This window comes from Dunckerocampus dactyliophorus, chromosome 16 (genome assembly GCF_027744805.1).
Source record: "Dunckerocampus dactyliophorus isolate RoL2022-P2 chromosome 16, RoL_Ddac_1.1, whole genome shotgun sequence".
In the NCBI taxonomy this organism is placed as follows: Eukaryota; Metazoa; Chordata; class Actinopteri; order Syngnathiformes; family Syngnathidae; genus Dunckerocampus; species Dunckerocampus dactyliophorus.
In genome coordinates this window covers 24,594,751-24,618,127 of record NC_072834.1, presented here as the reverse complement: position 1 = coordinate 24,618,127, position 23,377 = coordinate 24,594,751, and the positions used below count along the sequence as shown (strand labels likewise).

The window sequence follows — 23,377 nt, the reverse complement described above, 5'->3', positions numbered from 1 at the left end:
GAGGCATGTAAAGGAAGGATGTTGAAGGAGGCATGTAAAGGAAGGATGTTGAAGGAGGCATGTAAAGGAAGGATGTTGAAGGAGGCATGTAAAGGAAGCATGTTGAAGGAGGCATGTAAAGGAAGGATGTTGAAGGAGGCATGTAAAGGAAGGATGTTGAAGGAGGCATGTAAAGGAAGGAAGTAAAGGAGGCATGTAAAGGAAGCATGTTGAAGGAGGCATGTAAAGGAAGCATGTTGAAGGAGGCATGTAAAGGAAGAATGTTGAAGGAGGCATGTAAAGGAAGGATGTTGAAGGAGGCATGTAAAGGAAGGATGTTGAAGGAGGCATGTAAAGGAAGCATGTTGAAGGAGGCATGTAAAGGAAGCATGTTGAAGGAGGCATGTAAAGGAAGCATGTTGAAGGAGGCATGTAAAGGAAGGATGTTGAAGGAGGCATGTAAAGGAAGCATGTTGAAGGAGGCATGTAAAGGAAGCATGTTGAAGGAGGCATGTAAAGGAAGGATGTTGAAGGAGGCATGTAAAGGAAGGAAGTAAAGGAGGCATGTAAAGGAAGCATGTTGAAGGAGGCATGTAAAGGAAGCATGTTGAAGGAGGCATGTAAAGGAAGGATGTTGAAGGAGGCATGTAAAGGAAGGATGTTGAAGGAGGCATGTAAAGGAAGCATGTCGAAGGAGGCATGTAAACGAAGCATGTTGAAGGAGGCATGTAAAGGAAGCTCGTTGAAGGAGGCATGTAAAGGAAGCATGTTGAAGGACCAAGGATGTTGAAGGAGGCATGTAAAGGAAGGATGTTGAAGGAGGCATGTAAAGGAAGGATGTTGAAGGAGGCATGTAAAGGAAGCATGTTGAAGGAGGCATGTAAAGGAAGGATGTTGAAGGAGGCATGTAAAGGAAGGATGTTGAAGGAGGCATGTAAAGGAAGGAAGTAAAGGAGGCATGTAAAGGAAGCATGTTGAAGGAGGCATGTAAAGGAAGGATGTAAAGGAGGCATGTAAAGGAAGGATGTAAAGGAGGCATGTAAAGGAAGGATGTAAAGGAGGCATGTAAAGGAAGGAAGTAAAGGAGGCATGTAAAGGAAGCATGTTGAAGGAGGCATGTAAAGGAAGCATGTTGAAGGAGGCATGTAAAGGAAGGATGTTGAAGGAGGCATGTAAAGGAAGCATGTTGAAGGAGGCATGTAAAGGAAGGATGTTGAAGGAGGCATGTAAAGGAAGCATGTTGAAGGAGGCATGTAAAGGAAGGATGTAAAGGAGGCATGTAAAGGAAGGATGTTGAAGGAGGCATGTAAAGGAAGGATGTAAAGGAGGCATGTAAAGGAAGGATGTAAAGGAGGCATGTAAAGGAAGGATGTTGAAGGAGGCATGTAAAGGAAGGATGTAAAGGAGGCATGTAAAGGAAGGAAGTAAAGGAGGCATGTAAAGGAAGCATGTTGAAGGAGGCATGTAAAGGAAGCATGTTGAAGGAGGCATGTAAAGGAAGGATGTTGAAGGAGGCATGTAAAGGAAGCATGTTGAAGGAGGCATGTAAAGGAAGGATGTTGAAGGAGGCATGTAAAGGAAGCATGTTGAAGGAGGCATGTAAAGGAAGGATGTAAAGGAGGCATGTAAAGGAAGGATGTTGAAGGAGGCATGTAAAGGAAGGATGTAAAGGAGGCATGTAAAGGAGGGATGTTGAAGGAGGCATGTAAAGGAAGCATGTTGAAGGAGGCATGTAAAGGAAGGATGTTGAAGGAGGCTTGTAAAGGAAGGATGTTGAAGGAGGCATGTAAAGGAAGCATGTTGAAGGAGGCATGTAAAGGAAGGATGTAAAGGAGGCATGTAAAGGAAGGATGTTGAAGGAGGCATGTAAAGGAAGGATGTTGAAGGAGGCATGTAAAGGAAGGATGTTGAAGGAGGCATGTAAAGGAAGGAAGTAAAGGAGGCATGTAAAGGAAGCATGTTGAAGGAGGCATGTAAAGGAAGCATGTTGAAGGAGGCATGTAAAGGAAGGATGTTGAAGGAGGCATGTAAAGGAAGGATGTTGAAGGAGGCATGTAAAGGAAGGATGTTGAAGGAGGCATGTAAAGGAAGCATGTTGAAGGAGGCATGTAAAGGAAGGATGTTGAAGGAGGCATGTAAAGGAAGGATGTTGAAGGAGGCATGTAAAGGAAGCATGTAAAGGAAGGATGTTGAAGGAGGCATGTAAAGGAAGCATGTAAAGGAAGCATGTTGAAGGAGGCATGTAAAGGAAGGAAGTAAAGGAGGCATGTAAAGGAAGGATGTTTAAGGAGGCATGTAAAGGAAGGATGTAAAGGAGGCATGTAAAGGAAGGATGTTTAAGGAGGCATGTAAAGGAAGGATGTTGAAGGAGGCATGTAAAGGAAGCATGTTGAAGGAGGCATGTAAAGGAAGGATGTTGAAGGAGGCATGTAAAGGAAGCATGTTGAAGGAGGCATGTAAAGGAAGCATGTTGAAGGAGGCATGTAAAGGAAGCATGTTGAAGGAGGCATGTAAAGGAAGGATGTTGAAGGAGGCATGTAAAGGAAGCATGTTGAAGGAGGCATGTAAAGGAAGGATGTTGAAGGAGGCATGTAAAGGAAGGATGTTGAAGGAGGCATGTAAAGGAAGCATGTTGAAGGAGGCATGTAAAGGAAGGATGTTGAAGGAGGCATGTAAAGGAAGGAAGTAAAGGAGGCATGTAAAGGAAGCATGTTGAAGGAGGCATGTAAAGGAAGGATGTTGAAGGAGGCATGTAAAGGAAGGATGTTGAAGGAGGCATGTAAAGGAAGCATGTTGAAGGAGGCATGTAAAGGAAGGATGTTGAAGGAGGCATGTAAAGGAAGGATGTTGAAGGAGGCATGTAAAGGAAGGAAGTAAAGGAGGCATGTAAAGGAAGCATGTTGAAGGAGGCATGTAAAGGAAGCATGTTGAAGGAGGCATGTAAAGGAAGAATGTTGAAGGAGGCATGTAAAGGAAGGATGTTGAAGGAGGCATGTAAAGGAAGCATGTTGAAGGAGGCATGTAAAGGAAGCATGTTGAAGGAGGCATGTAAAGGAAGCATGTTGAAGGAGGCATGTAAAGGAAGCATGTTGAAGGAGGCATGTAAAGGAAGGATGTTGAAGGAGGCATGTAAAGGAAGCATGTTGAAGGAGGCATGTAAAGGAAGCATGTTGAAGGAGGCATGTAAAGGAAGGATGTTGAAGGAGGCATGTAAAGGAAGCATGTTGAAGGAGGCATGTAAAGGAAGCATGTTGAAGGAGGCATGTAAAGGAAGGATGTTGAAGGAGGCATGTAAAGGAAGGAAGTAAAGGAGGCATGTAAAGGAAGCATGTTGAAGGAGGCATGTAAAGGAAGCATGTTGAAGGAGGCATGTAAAGGAAGGATGTTGAAGGAGGCATGTAAAGGAAGGATGTTGAAGGAGGCATGTAAAGGAAGCATGTCGAAGGAGGCATGTAAACGAAGCATGTTGAAGGAGGCATGTAAAGGAAGCTCGTTGAAGGAGGCATGTAAAGGAAGCATGTTGAAGGACCAAGGATGTTGAAGGAGGCATGTAAAGGAAGGATGTTGAAGGAGGCATGTAAAGGAAGGATGTTGAAGGAGGCATGTAAAGGAAGCATGTTGAAGGAGGCATGTAAAGGAAGGATGTTGAAGGAGGCATGTAAAGGAAGGATGTTGAAGGAGGCATGTAAAGGAAGGAAGTAAAGGAGGCATGTAAAGGAAGCATGTTGAAGGAGGCATGTAAAGGAAGGATGTAAAGGAGGCATGTAAAGGAAGGATGTAAAGGAGGCATGTAAAGGAAGGATGTAAAGGAGGCATGTAAAGGAAGGAAGTAAAGGAGGCATGTAAAGGAAGCATGTTGAAGGAGGCATGTAAAGGAAGCATGTTGAAGGAGGCATGTAAAGGAAGGATGTTGAAGGAGGCATGTAAAGGAAGCATGTTGAAGGAGGCATGTAAAGGAAGGATGTTGAAGGAGGCATGTAAAGGAAGCATGTTGAAGGAGGCATGTAAAGGAAGGATGTAAAGGAGGCATGTAAAGGAAGGATGTTGAAGGAGGCATGTAAAGGAAGGATGTAAAGGAGGCATGTAAAGGAAGGATGTAAAGGAGGCATGTAAAGGAAGGATGTTGAAGGAGGCATGTAAAGGAAGCATGTTGAAGGAGGCATGTAAAGGAAGGATGTTGAAGGAGGCATGTAAAGGAAGGATGTTGAAGGAGGCATGTAAAGGAAGGAAGTAAAGGAGGCATGTAAAGGAAGCATGTTGAAGGAGGCATGTAAAGGAAGCATGTTGAAGGAGGCATGTAAAGGAAGGATGTTGAAGGAGGCATGTAAAGGAAGGAAGTAAAGGAGGCATGTAAAGGAAGCATGTTGAAGGAGGCATGTAAAGGAAGCATGTTGAAGGAGGCATGTAAAGGAAGGATGTAAAGGAGGCATGTAAAGGAGGGATGTCATGTCAAGAAGTGTTCTGGTGGCTGAGCGAGCCAGAGAAGGCTGCCCAGGCTGGACAGGAGAAAGTAAAGTGGTCGTTATGCTTCCTAACACTTCTTGGTTTGGATGGAAGTGTTTTCTGTCGTGGTGATGAAGTGTGTTTTGGTGATGAGTGAGGCGGCGGGCGTGTTGTGGCGTGGGTGATGGGGTGGAGATGCAAAGATCTGGAGGTGTGGATGTTCTTGTTGTGGTGGCTTGTGTTTCATGGGATGCTGAGCTCGCGTCTTGTGTGTGAAAGTTGTACAAGGAGAAGTTCCACCTTCCATCCTGACCAGGGTGCACTCCTCCACAGATGGGGTTGGTGTGGCAAGGACAACCCACGACCAGGGCGGGGGTACGCTGCAACCAGGAGAGGAGGTAGCGTATGTCCTCCTGGAAGTGACAGGCCCAGGGGTTGTTTCCCAGAGTGAGCACTTGAAGGGAAGCTATCTTGTCCAACGCTCCAAAGGGCAGGTTGGAGAGGCGGTTGATGTGAAGATAGAAGAAGGTCAACTTGGGAAGTCGGTCCAGTGAACCTGGCAACATCTTCACCAGCCAATTATGGGAGATGTCCACAATCTCCAGGCATGCAGGCATGTTGGTGGGCAACGTCCAGAGATGATTGGAGCTCAAGCTGACTGTGCACAGATTGATCAGAGTGTTGTTGATGAAAACCGTCCTCTCCAGCTGGTTGTTGGAGATGTCCAGCACACTCAGGTTCCACTGGTGCATTGTGTCCTTCTTGTCTAGGCGGCCGATGCGGTTGGAGGCGGCGTGCAGCCACCAGAGGGAGTGAGGCAAGCGTGCCGGCAGGCGACTCAAAAGGTTGTGAGACACGTCCACCACACGGAGGTGCGTGTAGGCGACCAGCGCCCCGTCCAGGTCGAAAAGTGGGTTGTGGGACAAGTCCAGACGACGCAGGTTGTCCTGGAGGCCAGCGGGCAGCTCTCACAGGGCCTGCAAGCAGCAGTCGGCCTCCCTGTGGCTGCGGCTGCAGGAGCAGGCGGTGGGGCACACGGCGAGGGTTCATAACCCCAGCAACAAGTCAAGCAGCAGCCCCAGAGGGGCCTCGTTAGGGGACACTTTCTGCACAGCACGCCAACTGAAACACACAAGATGACCCCTTGTCTTACGCTGATTGATGCCTGCAACGTATGTGGACTGGCAATGCAGACAATAAACTCCTGGAAGACACCACGTACCTGCATACTCTTAGGTAAATACACCACATACCTGCATACTCTTAGGTAAATACACCACGTACCTGCATACTCTTAGGTAAATACACCACGTACCTGTATACTCTTAGGTAAATACACCACGTACCTGCATACTCTTAGGTAAATACACCACGTACCTGTATACTCTTAGGTAAATACACCACGTACCTGCATACTCTTAGGTAAATACACCACGTACCTGTATACTCTTAGGTAAATACACCACATACCTGCATACTCTTAGGTAAATACACCACGTACCTGCATACTCTTAGGTAAATACACCACGTACCTGTATACTCTTAGGTAAATACACCACGTACCTGTATACTCTTAGGTAAATATACCACATACCTGCGTACTCTTAGGTAAATACACCACGTACCTGCATACTCTTAGGTAAATACACCACGTACCTGTATACTCTTAGGTAAATACACCACATACCTGCATACTCTTAGGTAAATACACCACGTACCTGCATGCTCTTAGGTAAATACACCACGTACCCGCATACTAACCATCACCAAGAACCTGAACATCTCAGGTGGGGGCTCCTCAACCATTCAGCTGCTTTTCATGCAGAAAAAGTCCACTCACCTCCTCATTGTAACATCCCAGCTCTGTCGCACGCCACAGATGTACCCAAGCCTGGGACCAGCTGCCACTAGAACTATCTCACCCCTGCACACTCATCTGGTCTTTACTGGTACGGATCCTTTGTGGAGGCTGTGATCAAACTGTGCTCCTCTGGAGTTTCTCTCTTGTGTTACTTGGCGGGTTGAGTGGGGAGAGTGTTGTCAGAGCAGAGGGGTATTGGGGTGGGGGGCAGGGGTCGGGGTGTTGGAATGGAGAGAAACTCCGTGTCAAACTTTGCCAAGTGTGGCATTTTATTCCTGCATTGAATAACCAATGCTGAAAGAGCGTAATTCATGATGCTGATCAGACCTAGCCTGGCCACAATAAAAGGCCACTCCAAAATGTGCAGTTTAATTGTATTGTAAAAATGGCAGCAAAATCAATAATAACATAAAAATATCTAGATAAGTATAAGCCATTTAAATAGATTTATATTTATTAAATATAAATTATATATATATATTGACAATAAATACACCACGTACCTGCATACTCTTAGGTAAATTGAATAATTTAAATTCATCCATTTTCTTCCACTTATCTGGGTGGCGGGGCAGCAGTGCCAGTAGGGAAGCCCACACCACAAATTTCTATGATATTTAGTATTTTTTATCGTTTTATTTTTGAGTCATGGTGATTACAGTGATGTATGGTGATGTCCGTGATGCATGGTGATGCACAGTAATGTATGGTGATGTATGGTGATATACAGTGATGTATGGTGATCACTGTGATGTACAGTGATGTATGGTGATGCACAGTGATGTATGGTGATATACAGTGATGTATGGTGATTACAGTGGTGTACAGTGATGTATGGTGATGCATGGTGATCATTATATTATATCCTTGTTAGAAATATGATTTTAAAAACTTACGATTTTTATAAAATTCGGGGTTGTTTGCTGTGAGAATGTAGCTTTGTTTTTAAGTCAAAAGAATCCTAATATTCATGGGTTTGTTTATTTGTGTTGTATAACAGCCCTGAGGCTGGTCACATGCTACACTAGCATAAAATAGAAGTATACAACTGAAATGCTATCTGACATATATCTTTAGCCATTTTCAAATCAATTAGTGTACTGGTATATTATTTAAATAAAAGTATATGGAGGTATATGGAAGGTGTATTACAGCGTAGGAAAAGACGCTAAACATTGTTTGCTAGCATCTTTATTTGTGTCAGTTGCAAGCTATTGGGGCTAAAAGGTTTGTGCAAAAGCTGCATAATTTAATGTTGATCAACTTTGTTTATTCATTAAGCCAAAGCTGCCTGGCAGCACTAAAAGGTCGTATAGTTTCCACATCTACAATGCTTCCTCTGTGCCATGAGAGGAGGGGTCATCTGAGGTGTTTTCCTCTCCTTTTTGCTGCTTTGGAAATGCCGACTCATCAACTTTAGCTGCTTCCTTTGTCTCTTCGGCATCCTTCTGCTTCTCTTCTGCATCCTTCTGCTTCTCTTCTGCATCCTTCTGCTTCTCTTCTCCCTTTTCTTCATTCTCTTGCACCTTCTCCCTTTCTGCTTGGGGGCCGCTCATGTCCCCTCCCTCCAAGCGGGCCAATAACATGCCGGCTTCTTTGGCATCCATCTCCAAGTTCCTTTTGTTCCCCCCGGCCGATTGGGTGCAGCTTAGGGACTTGGTGGCCAGCACGTTGATGCGTCTGCTCATCTGGCATACTTTGCAGGTCAGTGTGAAAGTGGAAAGCAGCAGAAGGGCACAGACGAGGGACAGGCCCGCCGCTAGCATCAAGAGGGGGAGACACTCCTTCCTTTCCAACATGCTGACGGGTGCGGTACTGCTGGCAGCAGAGGTGAGATGAAGCGCCAGGTGAGAGGTGGCCGGTGAGGATGTTGGGTCTGGAGACGTAGCGCGGCTGGATGCCTTTTCTCCTTGGGTGAAGGCTGGCAAACTCGAGGATTTGTTCTGAGCACCACACAGCAGCGCTCTGAGGATAAGAACGCTGAGGACGCTGAGGATGGTGGGGCCCTTCATGCTTGCTGAAAACAATTACAAGTGGTTAGCTAAGTAGGTCAACAAATACTAGCATTTCATACATAACACATTGGCAAGCATGCTAATCAATCCACATTGAACCAAGCACTCATATGGAACAAAATACTACGCATGTAAACAAGAATATGACACACGCTGACTAAAAATTGGTGCTCCGTCACAAACAATTGTGGCAAATAAAACCAAAATATAGTCAAACTTGTCTATAGCGGCCACTAGAGGGAGACTGCAAAAGTGGCCGCTATAGACAGGTGGCCTCTATAGACAGGTTGGTGGCCATTTTGAATGTTGACCAGTAGAGGGAAAAAAAAGAAAAAAGGGGGAAAAAAATAGTGTTGACCAATAGAGTGCACTATGGGACTGCGGATAAAAGTTGTACAGCACTACTAGGCTTGTTATTATCCACGACCCACAGAACAAAGCTATGCTAGTAATGTCTTACGCTTGTTTTTAATATTTTACTTTTTATACGGCAGAGTGTCATTACAGCTTTAGTTCATCAGGAAGTGACGGGAAGTGACGGTGGGCGTCCCGAGCAGGAGAGCTAGGCTCAGTGCTAGCTGTGAGTTTGGAGAGAGTTGGAAGTGTGTTTATGTTGGCGTGGATGTAAAGTCCTGCAGTGTTCTCCGCTGTTAATAAAGCCATTAAAGTGCATTGGCGACGTGAGTCTCTCCTTCCCCACAACAAGCGGCATTACAGTATTGACCAGTGCACACCAGGAAATAAACGGTGTCATTTCTTACAGGCATTGGCTGGACAGCTATGTAGTGGGGCTTGTTTAACCTTTGCCTTGTGGGCAAGCAGGAAGGAGAGACGATGCTGAGAGATGTGTGTGTGTTCTGAGCTGCTGTCTGGTGGCCGCGTTCAATAAATAAAGTTGGCAGAAGCAACAGGAGAAGTTTCCTTCTTTGCTTCGGAGCTGAATAACACTGACAAGTTAACAGACTAGTAGTGAACGGAAAAGAAGACGGCTTTGTTTGTGTCGAAGACAGAAGATGAGGACTTTGATGGATTTGTGGATGAGGATTGATGAAAAATAACGTGAGTACATTCTAAAATACTTCAATTAAGTACAACCCAACTCAGTTTTGCTCCCGCTGCCGCATGCATGCTAGCGTATGTTTTTTTTATTGTAGCGTCGCTGGGAGCACGTCCTGTTCCCAGCCTACTTTGCGGTAATGTTTTGGTGCAAATGCTCTTAAAGTTACATGTTTGACCAGGAAATAGCAAGCTCAAAAGAAGACGGCTTTTTTATGTGGAACAACTGACAGTTTGTGTGGATCTTGTGAATGATTGTGACTGAGCTAGGACTCAGTAATTAAAGTCTACACACGACGGCTTCATTGATTGAAAAACTAAACTTTTTTGTGCATTAGGCTTCTACTTGAGTCGGTAATTTGGCCGCTATATGTGGTCAGATATTGACCAAGGGAGACAAAATGGGTGGCCGCTGGCCGCGTTGGACAGGTGACTGCTATACACAGGGTCTATAACATGTACATTTCCTGCGGGGGATTTTTCAGTGACCGCTATAGGCAGGTGGCCGTTCTATACAGGTGGCCGCTAAGACAGGTTTGACTGTACAGTGGTGTGAAAAAGTGTTGGCCCCTTCCTGATTTCTTATGTCTTTGCATGTTTGTCCCACTTCAATGTTCCAGATCATCAAACTAATGTAAATATTAGTCAATGACAACACAACTCAACACTTTATGTACTTTTTAAATGAAACTTTTTATTATTAGGGGAGAAAAGACATCCAAAGCTACATGGTCCTGTGTGGCAAAGGTGATGGCCCCCTAAAATGGTTGGGCCCCCCTCAGCAGCAACAACTGCAATCAACTTGCAATGAGTCTCTTCCAGCGCTGGGGAGGGATTTAGCAGAATTGTTGTCATTCAGCCACATTGGAGGCTTTTCCTTTTTAAGGTCATGCCACAGCATCTCAATAGGATTCAGGTCAGGACTTGGACTAGACCACTCCAAAGTCTTCATCCATTCAGAGGTGGACTTGCTGGTGTGTTTTGGATCATTGTCCTGCTGCACAACCCAAGTTGTTTTCAGCTTGAGGTCACCAACATTCTCCTTCAGCACAATTCATGCTTCCATTGATCACAGCAAGTCTTCCAGGTCCTGAAGACCATCACACTACCACCACCACATTTTACTGTTGCTATGATGTTCTTTTTCAGATGTAATGGGACACACACCTTCCAAAAAGTTCAACTTTTGTCTGGTCAGACCACAGAATATTTCCTCAAAGGTCTTGGGGATAATCAAGATGTTTTCGAGCCTTAATGTTGTTTTTGTTCAGCAGTGGTTTTGGTCTTGGAACTCTGCCAGGCAGGCCGTTTCTGCCCAGTATCTTTCTTATGGTGGAGTCATGAACTCTGACCTTAACTGAGGCAAGTGAGGCCTGCACTTCTTTGGATGTTGTTGTGGAGTCTTTTGTGACCTCTCGGATGAGTCGTCACTGCGCTCTTGGGGTCATTTTGGTTGGCCGGCCACTCCTGGGAAGGTTCACCACTGTTCCATGTTTTGGCCATTTGTGGATAATGGCTCTCACTGTGGTTGGCTGGAGTCCCAAAGCTTTAGAAATGGCTTTATTACCTTTTTCACACTGATAGATCTCAATTCATCTCAGTTATGTTTTAACAGGAGGAGGCAATTTTTCACACAGGGAGATGTGGCTTTGGATTTTTTTTTGTCCCTTAACAATTTAAAGTTTCATTTAAAAACTATAGAAAGTGTTGAGTTGTGTTGTCATTGACTAATATTTACATTTGCTTGATGATCTGGAACTTAAGTGGGACAAACATGCAAACAAAAAAAAAAATCAGGAAGAGAGCACTTTTTCACGGCACTGTATATGACAGTGATACCAGTTGTGATGACTGGACACCACATGTTTAGATATCAATACCTAACGAACGTATAACTACAGTATAGCCTAGCTTCCTGCTTTGCAGCTGCTGTGTGTTAGAAGCAAAACAGAAGGCAGTAAGTACTGTAAGTGTCAGTAATGTTACATCAATGAAGCAATAACCTGCACAGAACAGGAAGCAAAAAAGGAACACTAAAACTTGTGAGTCTATATTATGTCCTATTTTCTCCTATTATGTCTACTATATTGGGTAATAGGAGTGTAAAGGTGACTATAGGGGTGTTATTTCGTGTCTAGAGGGCTCTAATCATGTTAAAATAGTAATAATGTTATTTAGAAGGTGATAAACAGGTTTTCTATGCTCCAATTATGAAACTATGATGAATGGCCATAAAGGAGGGATTAGTGTACAGTATTACAGTACTACAATACTACAGTACTAGCGAAAGAGTTAGTTTTCCTTACCAAAACCTAAAAAGACAAATGAAAAATATGGAATAAAAGGTGAAAACAAGAAGAGAGATACTTACGTTGCTTTGTTCCGATATGACAAGCGTGTTGTGTTTTTTTGTGTGTAAGAGAAAAGCTGAAGGACGTGTAAAAAAGATGTTTCACTTACACTGAAACAAACCTGCGGCATGCAAAACCTGTCTCGCTCTCACTTCTCCATTTGGTCAAGAATACACACAAGGAAGTCTTGGGGTTTTTTAACATCTGTGGAGTCCTGTGATGCTGGACGTGATCCTCACACGCAACATCAGCTCCCTGATTGGCCCGTTTGACACTTCAACACCCATTTCACACAGCACATCACCTGATACCGCATGATAGCACTAAATGATCTGATACAGCGTGATACTGCATGATACTAAATGAGGTGGTACTGAATGATACTAAATGACATAATACTGCATAATAAATGTGAAAGGAAGTGAAGAGTCCCTGGAGCGATGGACTGTACCAGCAATCAGAGGACAGTATCATGACTGTGGTGGCCTTTTGAGAGCGTCAGTAGCGGAGGACATCAAAGGGGCTTAACTGATAGATGCAAGCTAGCATTTATCACCTTTACACCCTTTAGCAGCACATAATATCACCATTTGTCACGCTACAGCCCAGCAGAGAAAGATGCCATTTTGCGTCCAGCCTCAGCCCCCCTGCAAGGTCATATGATCTAGCCCCGCCCTCTTTCCCCCGCAGAAGGGATCAGTATAAGTGCGTGGAAATCCATCCATCCTTCTTATCTTGTCAGTGTTTGTCATTTTCCCGACAGCAACCGGGACGCGTGATTGATTGGACGAGGCTGTCGGAAGGTGAAACGCCAGGAATTTCCAACGCTTGAAAGTTTGCTCCAATGCAAGCGCAGTAGATTAGATCAATGCGCATTCTGTCCCATCCATACTTGGATGACCCTCTTGCACGCTGGAGAGGGCAAGGTGCCCTCTGTGGGGTCTTTGTGCCACCTAGAGTTGGAGCAAATGCTCATGTGACTCCAACTTACAGTAATAACCACACGCCGTTGCATGGTCACATGACAAGGCTCATTTTATTGTCTTCCATGGATGAAAACACAACAACAGTCGTCACATGCAATACAAAAATATCCATTTTTACAACATAAAAAAACATTCAAAAAAAGGGCAGAAAAAAATTGTACAGCCTTTTTACATGAGAAAAATATAAATATATATACACATCTGCAGCGGTCCCGGCAGGACGTACCCAAAAAAAGGTGGTGATGCCTTTTACATAGAAAATGTTTGTACAAATATTAGAAGATTGCTGTACATGAAATAAAGTATTTACACCACTTAGCAAACACAAAACCTCACACACACGCACACGCACATACACCAAAACACACGCCCACCTGGACACCACCCTCACTGACGAACCAAAAACACACCACGGGTGACCTTGGACCAACATACACCACACTGGTGTGCCACCTTCCTGGTTTTGCTTCTTCTTTTTTTTTTTTTTTTTTTTAAATAAGCTTCACTTGACAGCGTGAAAACAATTTACAGTACTTTTTATTCCTGGGGGGACGCTGAATAAATATGGTACAAAATAATTCCTAAAATAAGAAATTCATTGTGGATTCAAAATAATAATAATAATAATAATAATAATAATAAATAAATAAATATATATATATATATATATATATATATATATATATATATATATATATATATATATATATATATATATATATATGTGTATATATATGTATAAAATATCAGTCCCCAAAATGGGAAAAAGAAAAAGAATAAACTGCAATGCTTGGTTTACCACAAAAAAAAAAATTTATGCAAAAATGCCACAAAAAATGCTGTTTGGTTCACGAATGACCAAAAATAAAAAAAATAAACATTTTTTGCAATTTTTTTAATAGCATGATGGCTGGATTGTACAGTAGTACCTCGCATAACGTAAACCTCCTTTTACATAAATTCCACTGAACATAAAGAATTGATGTAAAGTTTTTGCTTCGTATTACAGAAGAAATTCCATATAACATAAAGCGTCAAGTCAGTGCAAGTCTTTTTTTTTTTCCCAATCAACTTTATTAATGCCTCACGTCGGTGCACATTCAGTCTAACACTTGGTGACACCTTCTGACGCATCACGCTCTCATTGGCTGATTATCGGGGCACCGCCTCTGCTCTCATCTCATTGGCTGAGTTATCCAGCACGTACGTGAGTTTGTGTGAGAGACAGGCTGCTCCCTTCAAACTCCTTCCTCTTCGTAGTCCCCCTGAAACTAACTTAAACAATTAAGTTAAGTTACAAATTAAAATTTTGCACACAGCATTATCGTGTAGTGCGTGTGCGTTTGTCTGAGACCAGCTGACTCTTAGACTCTTTGAGTCGCGTTTCGACTCAGGCTAGTCCTCCTCCTCCTTCCTGCCTCCACTTGCGCTCCTGATCAAGACATCTCGTGAACGGTAGGATTGTTTTTGTTTTTCAGTTTTATTCATTTACAGTAATCTTATTTATTACCTTATTTTATATTGGAATGTTACTCTACTATGTTTATTCTAACGTTTTCTTACATTTTCCCACCATATTTGGTGGACTTTGAATATTTTGAAGTGCCAAAGGGGTGAGTTTGGGAAGATCTTGGAACGGATTAGCTATTTACATGTATTTTACGCTTCGTATAACATAAAGGTTCTCGAAACGGATTATTTATGTTGTAGGGGCGTCTACTGTACTTTGAAATTGCAATATGAGAAAGCAAAAAAAGAGCAGGCAAGTCAGGGATCAGGGGTCGGGAACATTCTTGGCTAAGAGAGTCATGAAAGACAGTTCTAAAAATGTATTTCCATGAGAGCCATTTCATATTCTTTCACATTTAGCACAACTAAATGTGAGCATTTTTAAGCAAGGCCAACGATGATTAGAAAACAATACGTCTCTGAAGTTATTGTTTTTAATAACGTTGTTATGCTGTAGAGAATCAATAATCAATAAAATACTTCTTTTCATTAATGCGCCTTCTGGTGCTTTTGCATGGCATCTTTCTTTCCTTCTCTTCTCCATCTTCTTCATCCAAAGGGTTTGCTCTGCAAAATGAGCAAGTTGACTTCTTGACCTCTCAGTGGCCCGGGTAGGTTACCACGTTATCCAATAATCATCACGTTTTACTGTCTGACCCGGAAAATATGAATATAAGGACAGCAGCTGGCATTGGCTGTGGCCACCCGCATTGTGCTGGAAAATGCATTCAAATGCATAAGAAAGTTTTATATTTTGATTCTTATTTTTTAACACTGATTTCTGGAATGCTTCACTTTAAAATATCAGCAAAAAATTAAAATAAATACGTTTTATGGCGTTTGTCTGTATGTGCCCTGCCATTGGCTGGCGACCAGTCCAGGGTGTACCCCGCCTCTTGCCCAAAGTCAGCTGGGATAGGCTCCAGCATAACCCCGCGACCCGAGCGAGGACAAGTGGCAGAGGAGATGGAGAAATGTTATCGCGTTAAAACATGTCTGAGAGCCAGACGTGGTCATCGAAAGAGCCACATCTGGCTCCAGAGCCATAGTTTCCCCACCGCTGTGGTAGCGCTTGCTGACAAAGTGCATGTTGGGTGTGCACGTGTGCAGGTCAACATGCAATCACACGCAATCATGTTCAACGTGGAGTCTAATGAACTCTGGGAACGTCACAATGGCTGCCAAACCTTGAGGGAGATCTACTGAACCTCCTTTGGGTGCAGTGTGTGTGTGTGTGTGTGTGTGTGTGTGTGTGTGTGTGTGTGTGTGTGTGTGTGTGTGTGTGCGCGTGCGTGCAAAGGGAAGGAGCGGTGTGGTCCCGACCACAGCACTGCAGCACACAGGTGGTGAGCGTGCACACACTCTTTAACACAGAACGTGTCATTCAAAAGCCTCAAAGAAGAACTCCAGAGCAAAAGAGAACAGAAGAAAGGAGAAATAAGACGCAAATGTGCAGCCTGCTGATGCTCTGGTTGTGAAAGAAGACAGACAGGAAGTGGAAGCAGAGTATCTGAGGCAACGCTTTGAACAATCCTGTGGGTGTTAAGGATTGAGGAGCATGCAAGGCAGACCCAGGCTTTGTGTTGCATTGCTTAGCTTTGCTGCTACAACCTGCAGGCAACACAAGACAAGAGAGCACAAGGGAAGAGGCCATGGTTAGTTAGTTAGTTAGTCTGCTAGTCATTCTGTTAAAAGCACACATTCAAAGACAATTGTTCCATCTGCAAACAACTACAGTATTTCACGTCTTTGGAAGTGAAAAAAGTGCTTGCATCCCAGTAAGAATCCACTTCATTTAACGCAGTACTTCTCAAATATTGAACTGCCGGGGGGGGCGTGAGAGGCAGGGAGTACTTTCGATGTTAGCTCAGACCTGCCAACTTGTACAAATTTATTGTACTCAACATGCAATGTGACTCCTGAATACGCTTGTATGCTTCACTGCTTTTCCTGCTTTCAGTTTCCAGTTCAGGCTGTACAGTACAGATCAATAGATAGATATTAGCGGGGGGGCATGACAGAAGATAATCACTGAATGAAGACAAGCGCCCACAAAGGAGTAAACAAACAGAACTTGATTGGCAGCACTACGTGATCTTTTTGACTTTACATATTTGCAACGTTGGACATGTTAGAGAAAGGCTATGATTAAATTGGCACATGGAATTTTTGTTACAAATTCAATTTATTGTTGTTTTTTTGAATGACTGCATTGACCCAAATATTCCAGGGTATTCTTTCCCCACAATCATGAGGCTAGTGGGACACACAGTGGTGTGGAAAGTGCTTGCCCCCTCCCTGATTTCGTCACACTTAAATGTTTCAGATCCTCAAGCTAATTGAAATATTAGTCAGTGACAACACTTTATGCACTTCTTAAATGAAAGATTTTATTACTAAGGGAGAACCCCTACACGGCCCTGTGTGCATCACGTGTTGAGTTGTGTTGTCATTGACTAATATTTACATTTATTTCATGATTGAAACATTGAAGTGGGACAAACATGCAAAGAAATAAGAAAACAGGAAGGGGCCAACACTTGTACACCCCAGTTTGTGTGATCTTTATACATTCTTATAATTAGACAATCTTTTTTGACCATCTTTCTCTTAGTACGGTGTTCCCTCGCTCCATCGTGCTTCACCTTTCACTGATTTTTTAAGTGCAATTTTAGTCTGTTTTTTTTTTTTTTATTATTTTAACAGCATAATGCCAAGCGGGCCGCACGGTGGTCTAGTGGTTAGCATGTTGGCCAACACAGGAACAGTCAGGAGATGGGAAGACCTGGGTTGGAATCTCCGTTGGGCATTTCTGTGTGGAGTTTGCATGTTCTCCCCGTGTGTGTGGGGGGGTTTTCTGGGTACTCCGGTTTCCTCCCACATTCCAAAAACATGCAGGTGAGGTTAATTGGTGACTCTAAATGGTCCATAGGTATGAATGTGAGTGTTTGTCTATATGTGCCCTGCCATTGGCTGGACACCAGTCCAGGGTGTACCCCGCCTGTCGCCCGAAGTCAGCTGGGATAGGCTCCAGCATACACCCCCACCCTAATGAGGATGAAGCGGTATAGAAAATGGATGGATGGTAATGCCAAGCTTGGCCCTTTAAGAAGAACTGCATTGGGGGAAGTTGAGTGTTGCAGTTCTGTGCTTTAGCACGAGGCGGAAGTGTTTCCTTCTATTCTCTCTCTTCTGCACGGCCCATTGTCTTCTGCATCCTGATTGGCTGTAGAGCAGGAGTCACCAACGTGGTGCCCGCGGGCCCACAATGTCAATGAAACGTTCTGCACCCAAAAGGCAGAGGAAGCCAGCCATCACACAAAAAGTAGGACTTCAGGACATGTTGAAGGAATGTAGACGTTGCGGCTGTAGGGCGCCGTTACGGAATACTGCAAATTAATCTTCGGTTCACGGACGAGGAGGAGTAATAAGTTTCCACAAGGATACAAAAACACTGCAGTACAGCCAAACTGGACGCAGAGGCACGGTCAGAGGAGTGAAATACGTGGGAGTCATGACATCATTTCTTGTGTCCAAGCTAGTAGGTTGATCATTCAAATTCAAAGAAAATTTGAACTTTGAAGACAGAAATGTTCATGCCTGTCGGAGAAAAGTGTATGAAGTGTACGGTGAGGCTTTTACAGCCTTAAAACATATACAATCACTGCAAACCAAGTTGGCTACTTCACTTCTTTTGAGAACCTATCCCAACGATAAACGAGGGAACACTGTATTACCCCTTTATTCTCATAATAGTTTGACTTGAACTATTTGTAAAATTATAACTTCTTCCCAAAGTAATCATCCAAAAATGGATTAAAACTTCTTTCCTTTCATTTGTCAACTTTATGTTCTTTTCTCTTAATATTTTGTCTTTATTCTTGTAAAATGACTGCTCTTTTTTCCATTTTTGTTTTTTTCATTTTTTTGTTTCATCATGTTTTTATAAAGTGCAGAGGGCCACCAGACATGCACACCCCCGCCATGTAGCGTAATATATGCAGCACACACCATCATGCTACCATACACCTTACAAGAATGTCTGAAGATAAGAAAGTGGACACATACAGGTACTCAATACGACCACACAATAAACGGATTGGAGCTTGAGCTTTATACATGCAAGCCAACAAGTGCGAGCAGAGCTTTTCTTCCCATCCCTCACACACCACAGCGACCTGCAGAGATGCACTTCAATCCCAGCTATTGAGCAAATATACGTTCATTTGAAGTCATAATGTGCTTTTTCTGCTGGTCTGGTCCATTTGGACAGACGTGAGGTCATGAAAGGAAAAGCTAAAGGGAATACAGATATTGAATAAAAATGGCTAATGAATCATTCCTGAGACGGAGCCAATGTACCAAAGAAAGAAGCGTCCATGCGGATCACCTGGCCACGGCCTGGAAGATACCTACTCTGCAGACTTCCAGAAGTGTCCGGGGTGAGAGAGCCTGCGGTTGAGCTTGGGCAGCTTTTCCAGCATGTCGGCCAGCTGCGTGAACGTGGGCCGCTCTCGTAAGTCGTACGCCCAGCAGGCCGAGAGGATCTCCTGAGACGAGAGGGGGGGGCTGCGGGTCAGCACGCTCGACAAAGCGCCCGAGAGTTTTGACATGTTGCACTCACAGTGACCTCCTTCCCCAGGCTGATCTGTGCCAGGATCTTTTTGATACCTTCTCCGCTCCCGACCTGCCAGATGGTTGCTTCTACAGGCTGATTGGTGATTGGCCAGTCCCTCGCTTGGAGCTCGTACCAAATGGTGCTATGAAAATGCAAGGGGGAGCAGCTTAAGCAGGCGTGGGACAGGCGGTGTGGCGTAGGTGCACGGAAGTCAACTTACCCAAAGGCGTACACGTCTGCCGCGGTGGAGAAAGGCAGGCGGTCCTCGTTGTTGCCTGGGCTCATTTTGCGCACAATTTCAGGGGCCAGGTAACAAATCCATCCATGTGGAAGTTTCAGCTTATTCTCGCGCCTGGAAACAATTTAGAAATGGACAGGAAAAGTTCAAGTGAGAACAGAAAGGTCAATCACACCGTGTGGTGCCTCCTTACCTTCCTTCCTGAACAACTCCAGAGATCCCGAAAAGCCCGAAATCTGTGATCACGACCTTGTTGGTATCGTGAAAAACGTTCTTTGACTTCAAGTCTTTGTGGACAATGCCTTTAGCGTGCAGATACCCCATTCCCTGAATTGGGAGACAGACATGGACAGCTGCATCATCTGCATTCTAAACGACCAAGCCGCTCCTCGGGTTGCGTACGAGCTTCCTTCCTGGGGTTTTGGTGCAAGTCTGATCTTAGACTTCAACTAGATGAAGAGATTGCAGTAAAGTCTGGGTGTGTGAAGGCTAAAGAATGTCAAATAAATGTTGAAATATCCTAGAAATGTTCACAGACTGAGGATTGAACCAGCAACCATCACGCTGGGAGACGACCAATCTACCACCTGGGTCATGTCACCCTGTAGAACAAGTGGAAATATTACAGTACCGTGTTCACACGCTCCATCGTGGTTCACCTTTGATGGACTTTTTAGTGCAATTTTAGTGTTTTTGTTGTTGTTTTTTGTTTTACAGTGTATGAACACTGTTACAGGCCAAGCCTGGCCCTTTAAGAAGAATTGCATTGTGAGAAGTTGAGTGTAGTGCTGCCTCCACCGCCCATTGTCTTCTGCATCCTGATTGATTGTGTGACAGTGGTCTACAGCTAATCTCCTTCGTGCTGTCTCCTGTTGTGGTCATGGCTAGCAAACTAGCTAACCGTGTGAGCTGCTTGCTAACCCAATACTGTAAACAAAAGAAGAAACAGAAGAAGCTAAGCACATGTGACTCTGAACGCTGTATGTTTGCATGTTTTCTCCCCAACAAAACCCACAATGTCAACGAAACGTTGAGTCTCTTGATAATTTCTTGTGTTCAAGCTCGTCGGTTGATCATTAAAATTCAAAAGAAATTTGATCTTTGAGTTTAAACCAGAGAGAAATGTGAGAAAATGTTAAAGTGTCACTGACATGATTCATCAGGTTCTATATTGTTTGTAATTATGTCTACGTTGTTTGTTTTTTGAAAGCAAATGGTAAATTCATAAAAATTGCATTTTTAGTACATGGCGGGAGCAAGTACTTGTCGCGTCCCTGAAAAGGGGCGTTTTCGGAAGTGACGTCGGTGAAGGCGCATTCACACGTAAACAGACATGGCGGCGTACCACACGTTTACAGAGATTTTAGCACAGATTTGAGCGAGGTGTCGATACTTTTCAAGGAGGAAGAAACATCTGGAGATGAAGTAGAGAACTTGAAGAACATGGAATTAAGCCATATTTATTTGAACGATAAAACTAGCGTGTCTGATGAGGAATTACCTTGGAGTTGCTTATTGTTTTCAATGGGCTTCTTAATGAGCGTAAAGGCCTCTTGATAGCCTTTTTTAGACTGTATTTCATTGTCACTGCTGCCCCCGCCGTCCATCCATTTTGTATGGCGCTCATCCTCACTGTGGCTGTGAAAATGTGTTTTCCAACTTGTGGAATGCTTGTCGCTATGGTGGCATAGTGTTTACAAAATGTAAATATGACTTATTGTTCTGTGGCAACTTTGACGTGGTTGTTCTTGTCCCTTCGTGTGTAGCATAGCATCAGGAATAGCATCCTAGCATCCAAATGCATTTATAGCGTACTTTCAAGACAAATCCTTCTTGTGAAGGTGTCCCTTAATTATACTAATTTTATACTAATATAGAGCAGCTACTCACCATTGTATTGTATTGTACTGTATTGTACTTTATTTATCCCACAGCAGGGAAATTCACTTGTTACAGCAGCAAGCAAGATACGCAAGTAAAGAATACATAGTGACCTAGTGACTACAACATGGTTGTAACTTACACAAAATACACAGTTAGGACGCTGATAAATTGTAACTTATAGTTTGCTCTTCTGACTCTTCAACACGACCAAGTGACGTCGGAAAGGCGTCGGACTTCAGCAACAGTTTGGCAGGTAGTCCGGCTTCACATTGGCCCATGTTCACAAAACAGTCCCGTGTGAAGTGCCGTTGACACATGAGCACATTTTTCTCTTGCCGTCCAGGAATCAGCAACTCCAACTGCTCCTGCCTGATGTTTGCCTCTTTAGGCAGACCCCCACAAACATTTCTTGGGAGCCATACGTGCTAACAGGGTAAACAGAGCAGAGCGAAGCAGGGGGAAGGCAGGCTGACAGCGTTTGCCAGTGCATGCCCATACAAGGGAGTCCGGGTTGCGGAGACGTCAGTGGAACTCGGTGTTAAAAAGAAAAACCTCTTTAAACACAGCGTGCAGAGCCATCCAAAACTGCTATCAGTGGTCACTTCCGAATGCAAACCTCATTATCTGACGTGTTGGCATCGTTTAACACCAGAATACAAGATTGGAACAACATTTACAGGTCAGAAAAGAGAAAAAGCATAATAGGTCCCCTTTAATAGCAGGCTTCAGTGAAATGAACATTGCAAAGAACAGAATGCAAGGTGATGCGTCCATTTGGCTGCTGTTCTCTGTAGTCCTAAAGTTGTCGTATTTTGGGAACGAAAACGGTATACTTAGACACTGTGAACCGGCAGCACCAACACAATGTTTTGGCATGACTACTATTTTGATGAAAAATACACTGAACAAACACAAGCTAACGCTACCAACTATAAACTTGCTTATGAGGCTTTAGCTGAGAGCTCCGCCTTCACCGACGTCACTTCTGGAAACGCCCCTTTTCTGGGCCGTAAATTCATAACGGCTGCCCGCCATGTACACAAATGTAATTTGTACAAATTTACTGTTTGCTTAAAGAAAAACAAATATAGAAGGTATTTAAGCAAAGTTGATCAACCATGCCAGTGACCTGTACAAAGTGTATGCTGAATCATTGGAGACAAATTAAGTTGGCTACTTGGCGGATTTCACTTATTGCGGGATATTTTAGGAACCTATCCCCGTGATAAACGAGGGAACACTGTAATGCAAACCCTTACATGATTTTTCACCAGTAGCGGCAGCAATTCATTTGTTTTTAGCTGACTAAAAATGGCGGGAATGTCATATTTACTGGAGTGTGTACTGAAAGCAATCACCTGTACCTGAAATGAAGGTGAATAGTACTTCTTTTTGATGGTGGGACAGTAAAAAATACCTTGACAATTTCCTGGGCGATCTGTCTGGTCTTGTTGATATCCAAAGTGTTTTTCGTATCTCTAACCACGGAGTACAGCGTCCTGCCTTTACAGAAACTGAGCAGACAAAAAAGAAGGAAGTATTGAGTCATTTCAATGTTTAATGAATGCATTTTGAGATGTGAGCTCACCTGGTGATGATGGCTAAGTGGGGCGGGGCCATGCAGGCCCCCATGAAGAGCACCACGTTCTCGTGCCTCGTCTGCCTGTAGTTCATCACTTCCTTCTTAAAGAGCTTGAGGTGGTCCTGATTGTTCCCGTCGATCTCCAGGAGTCGGATGGCCACCTCGCCGTGCCACCGACCTTTGTGCACCTTGCCCCAGCGGCCCTGGAGGCGCAAACATCCAAATTCAAAGCATCTTTTCACACCGTGTGGCGTATGAGTGCATCCTCACCTTCCCTATGAGTTCCCCCAGGTCCAGCTGCTCAAAAGGGATGTCCCATTCCTGCAGGTAGACGCTGGTCTGGCTGGCTTTGCGGGAGATGGGGACCTTCCACTGGTTCCCCCGAGAGCAGGGCAGGTCGTCCAGCTTGTCGCCTTCGCACTCGCCGTCAGAGCCCATGTTCATCCGCATGTCCTCCCCGTCCTCCTCATCCTCCCCTTCATCGCAGTTCTCCTCCTCTTCATCCTCGTTGTACTCCTCAACGTCAGGGTCTTCATCTTCAACCTCAATGTCCTCCTCTCCTTCCTAGAAGAGCAATAGAACATTGTTACATCATAAAAAACTACCTACACCCAAAGATATAAACTGGCAGGAAAATGATTCCAAAGGCAGAAGGACGCAGGAACCTGAGGTCAAATGCTTGTGAAGTTTTGGACTCATGTGCAGAATGTGCCCTTGAAAGTTGCAAGACCTTGGGACTTGGAACCACCGCTGTGCATGCATGCATGTGTTTTTCTTTTTCTTTGGCTGTTTGGTGAGCCCACATAGCGGCCTCTCAGGGAATGTGTCACATGCGGCAATTTCATGAGCCAATGG

At 44.0% G+C, this 23,377-nt stretch overlaps 3 protein-coding genes across 5 annotated transcripts in view; all 3 read right to left on the bottom strand.

Moving 5' to 3' along the window:
* Positions 1–4,510: 4,510 nt before the first annotated feature.
* Positions 4,511–5,650, bottom strand: omgb (oligodendrocyte myelin glycoprotein b). Its single transcript, XM_054755808.1, is given in 3 exon segments — positions 4,511–4,627; positions 4,686–5,528; positions 5,645–5,650. Coding segments are annotated over 3 exon segments (966 nt in total).
* A 1,849-nt stretch (positions 5,651–7,499) lies between these two features.
* Positions 7,500–11,869, bottom strand: LOC129169247 (uncharacterized). Of its 2 annotated transcripts, none has more exons than XM_054755478.1 (2): positions 11,815–11,869; positions 7,500–8,300 (listed from the first exon to the last, which is right to left on the bottom strand). In XM_054755478.1, the coding sequence occupies exon 2, from the start codon at positions 8,293–8,295 to the stop codon at positions 7,609–7,611; it is 687 nt and encodes a 228-aa protein (XP_054611453.1). In that variant the 5' UTR covers positions 8,296–8,300; positions 11,815–11,869; the 3' UTR covers positions 7,500–7,608. The 2 variants fall into 2 exon arrangements, with proteins under 2 accessions (XP_054611453.1, XP_054611452.1); XM_054755477.1 differs by having other exon boundaries at positions 11,726–11,842.
* Positions 11,870–13,423: 1,554 nt separating this feature from the next.
* Positions 13,424–23,377, bottom strand: part of LOC129168953 (kinase suppressor of Ras 1-like) — a 53,134-nt gene continuing 43,180 nt past the window's right edge. Inside the window, exons 14-21 of one of the 2 annotated variants that reach the window (XM_054754827.1) lie at positions 22,793–23,086; positions 22,529–22,725; positions 22,358–22,454; positions 19,250–19,383; positions 19,039–19,170; positions 18,825–18,960; positions 18,617–18,750; positions 13,424–15,811 (exon numbers count right to left, since the gene is read on the bottom strand). In XM_054754827.1, coding sequence (XP_054610802.1) covers positions 15,805–15,811; positions 18,617–18,750; positions 18,825–18,960; positions 19,039–19,170; positions 19,250–19,383; positions 22,358–22,454; positions 22,529–22,725; positions 22,793–23,086 — 1,131 coding nt within the window. In that variant the 3' untranslated portion in view covers positions 13,424–15,804. The other variant, XM_054754828.1, reaches the window with a different exon arrangement.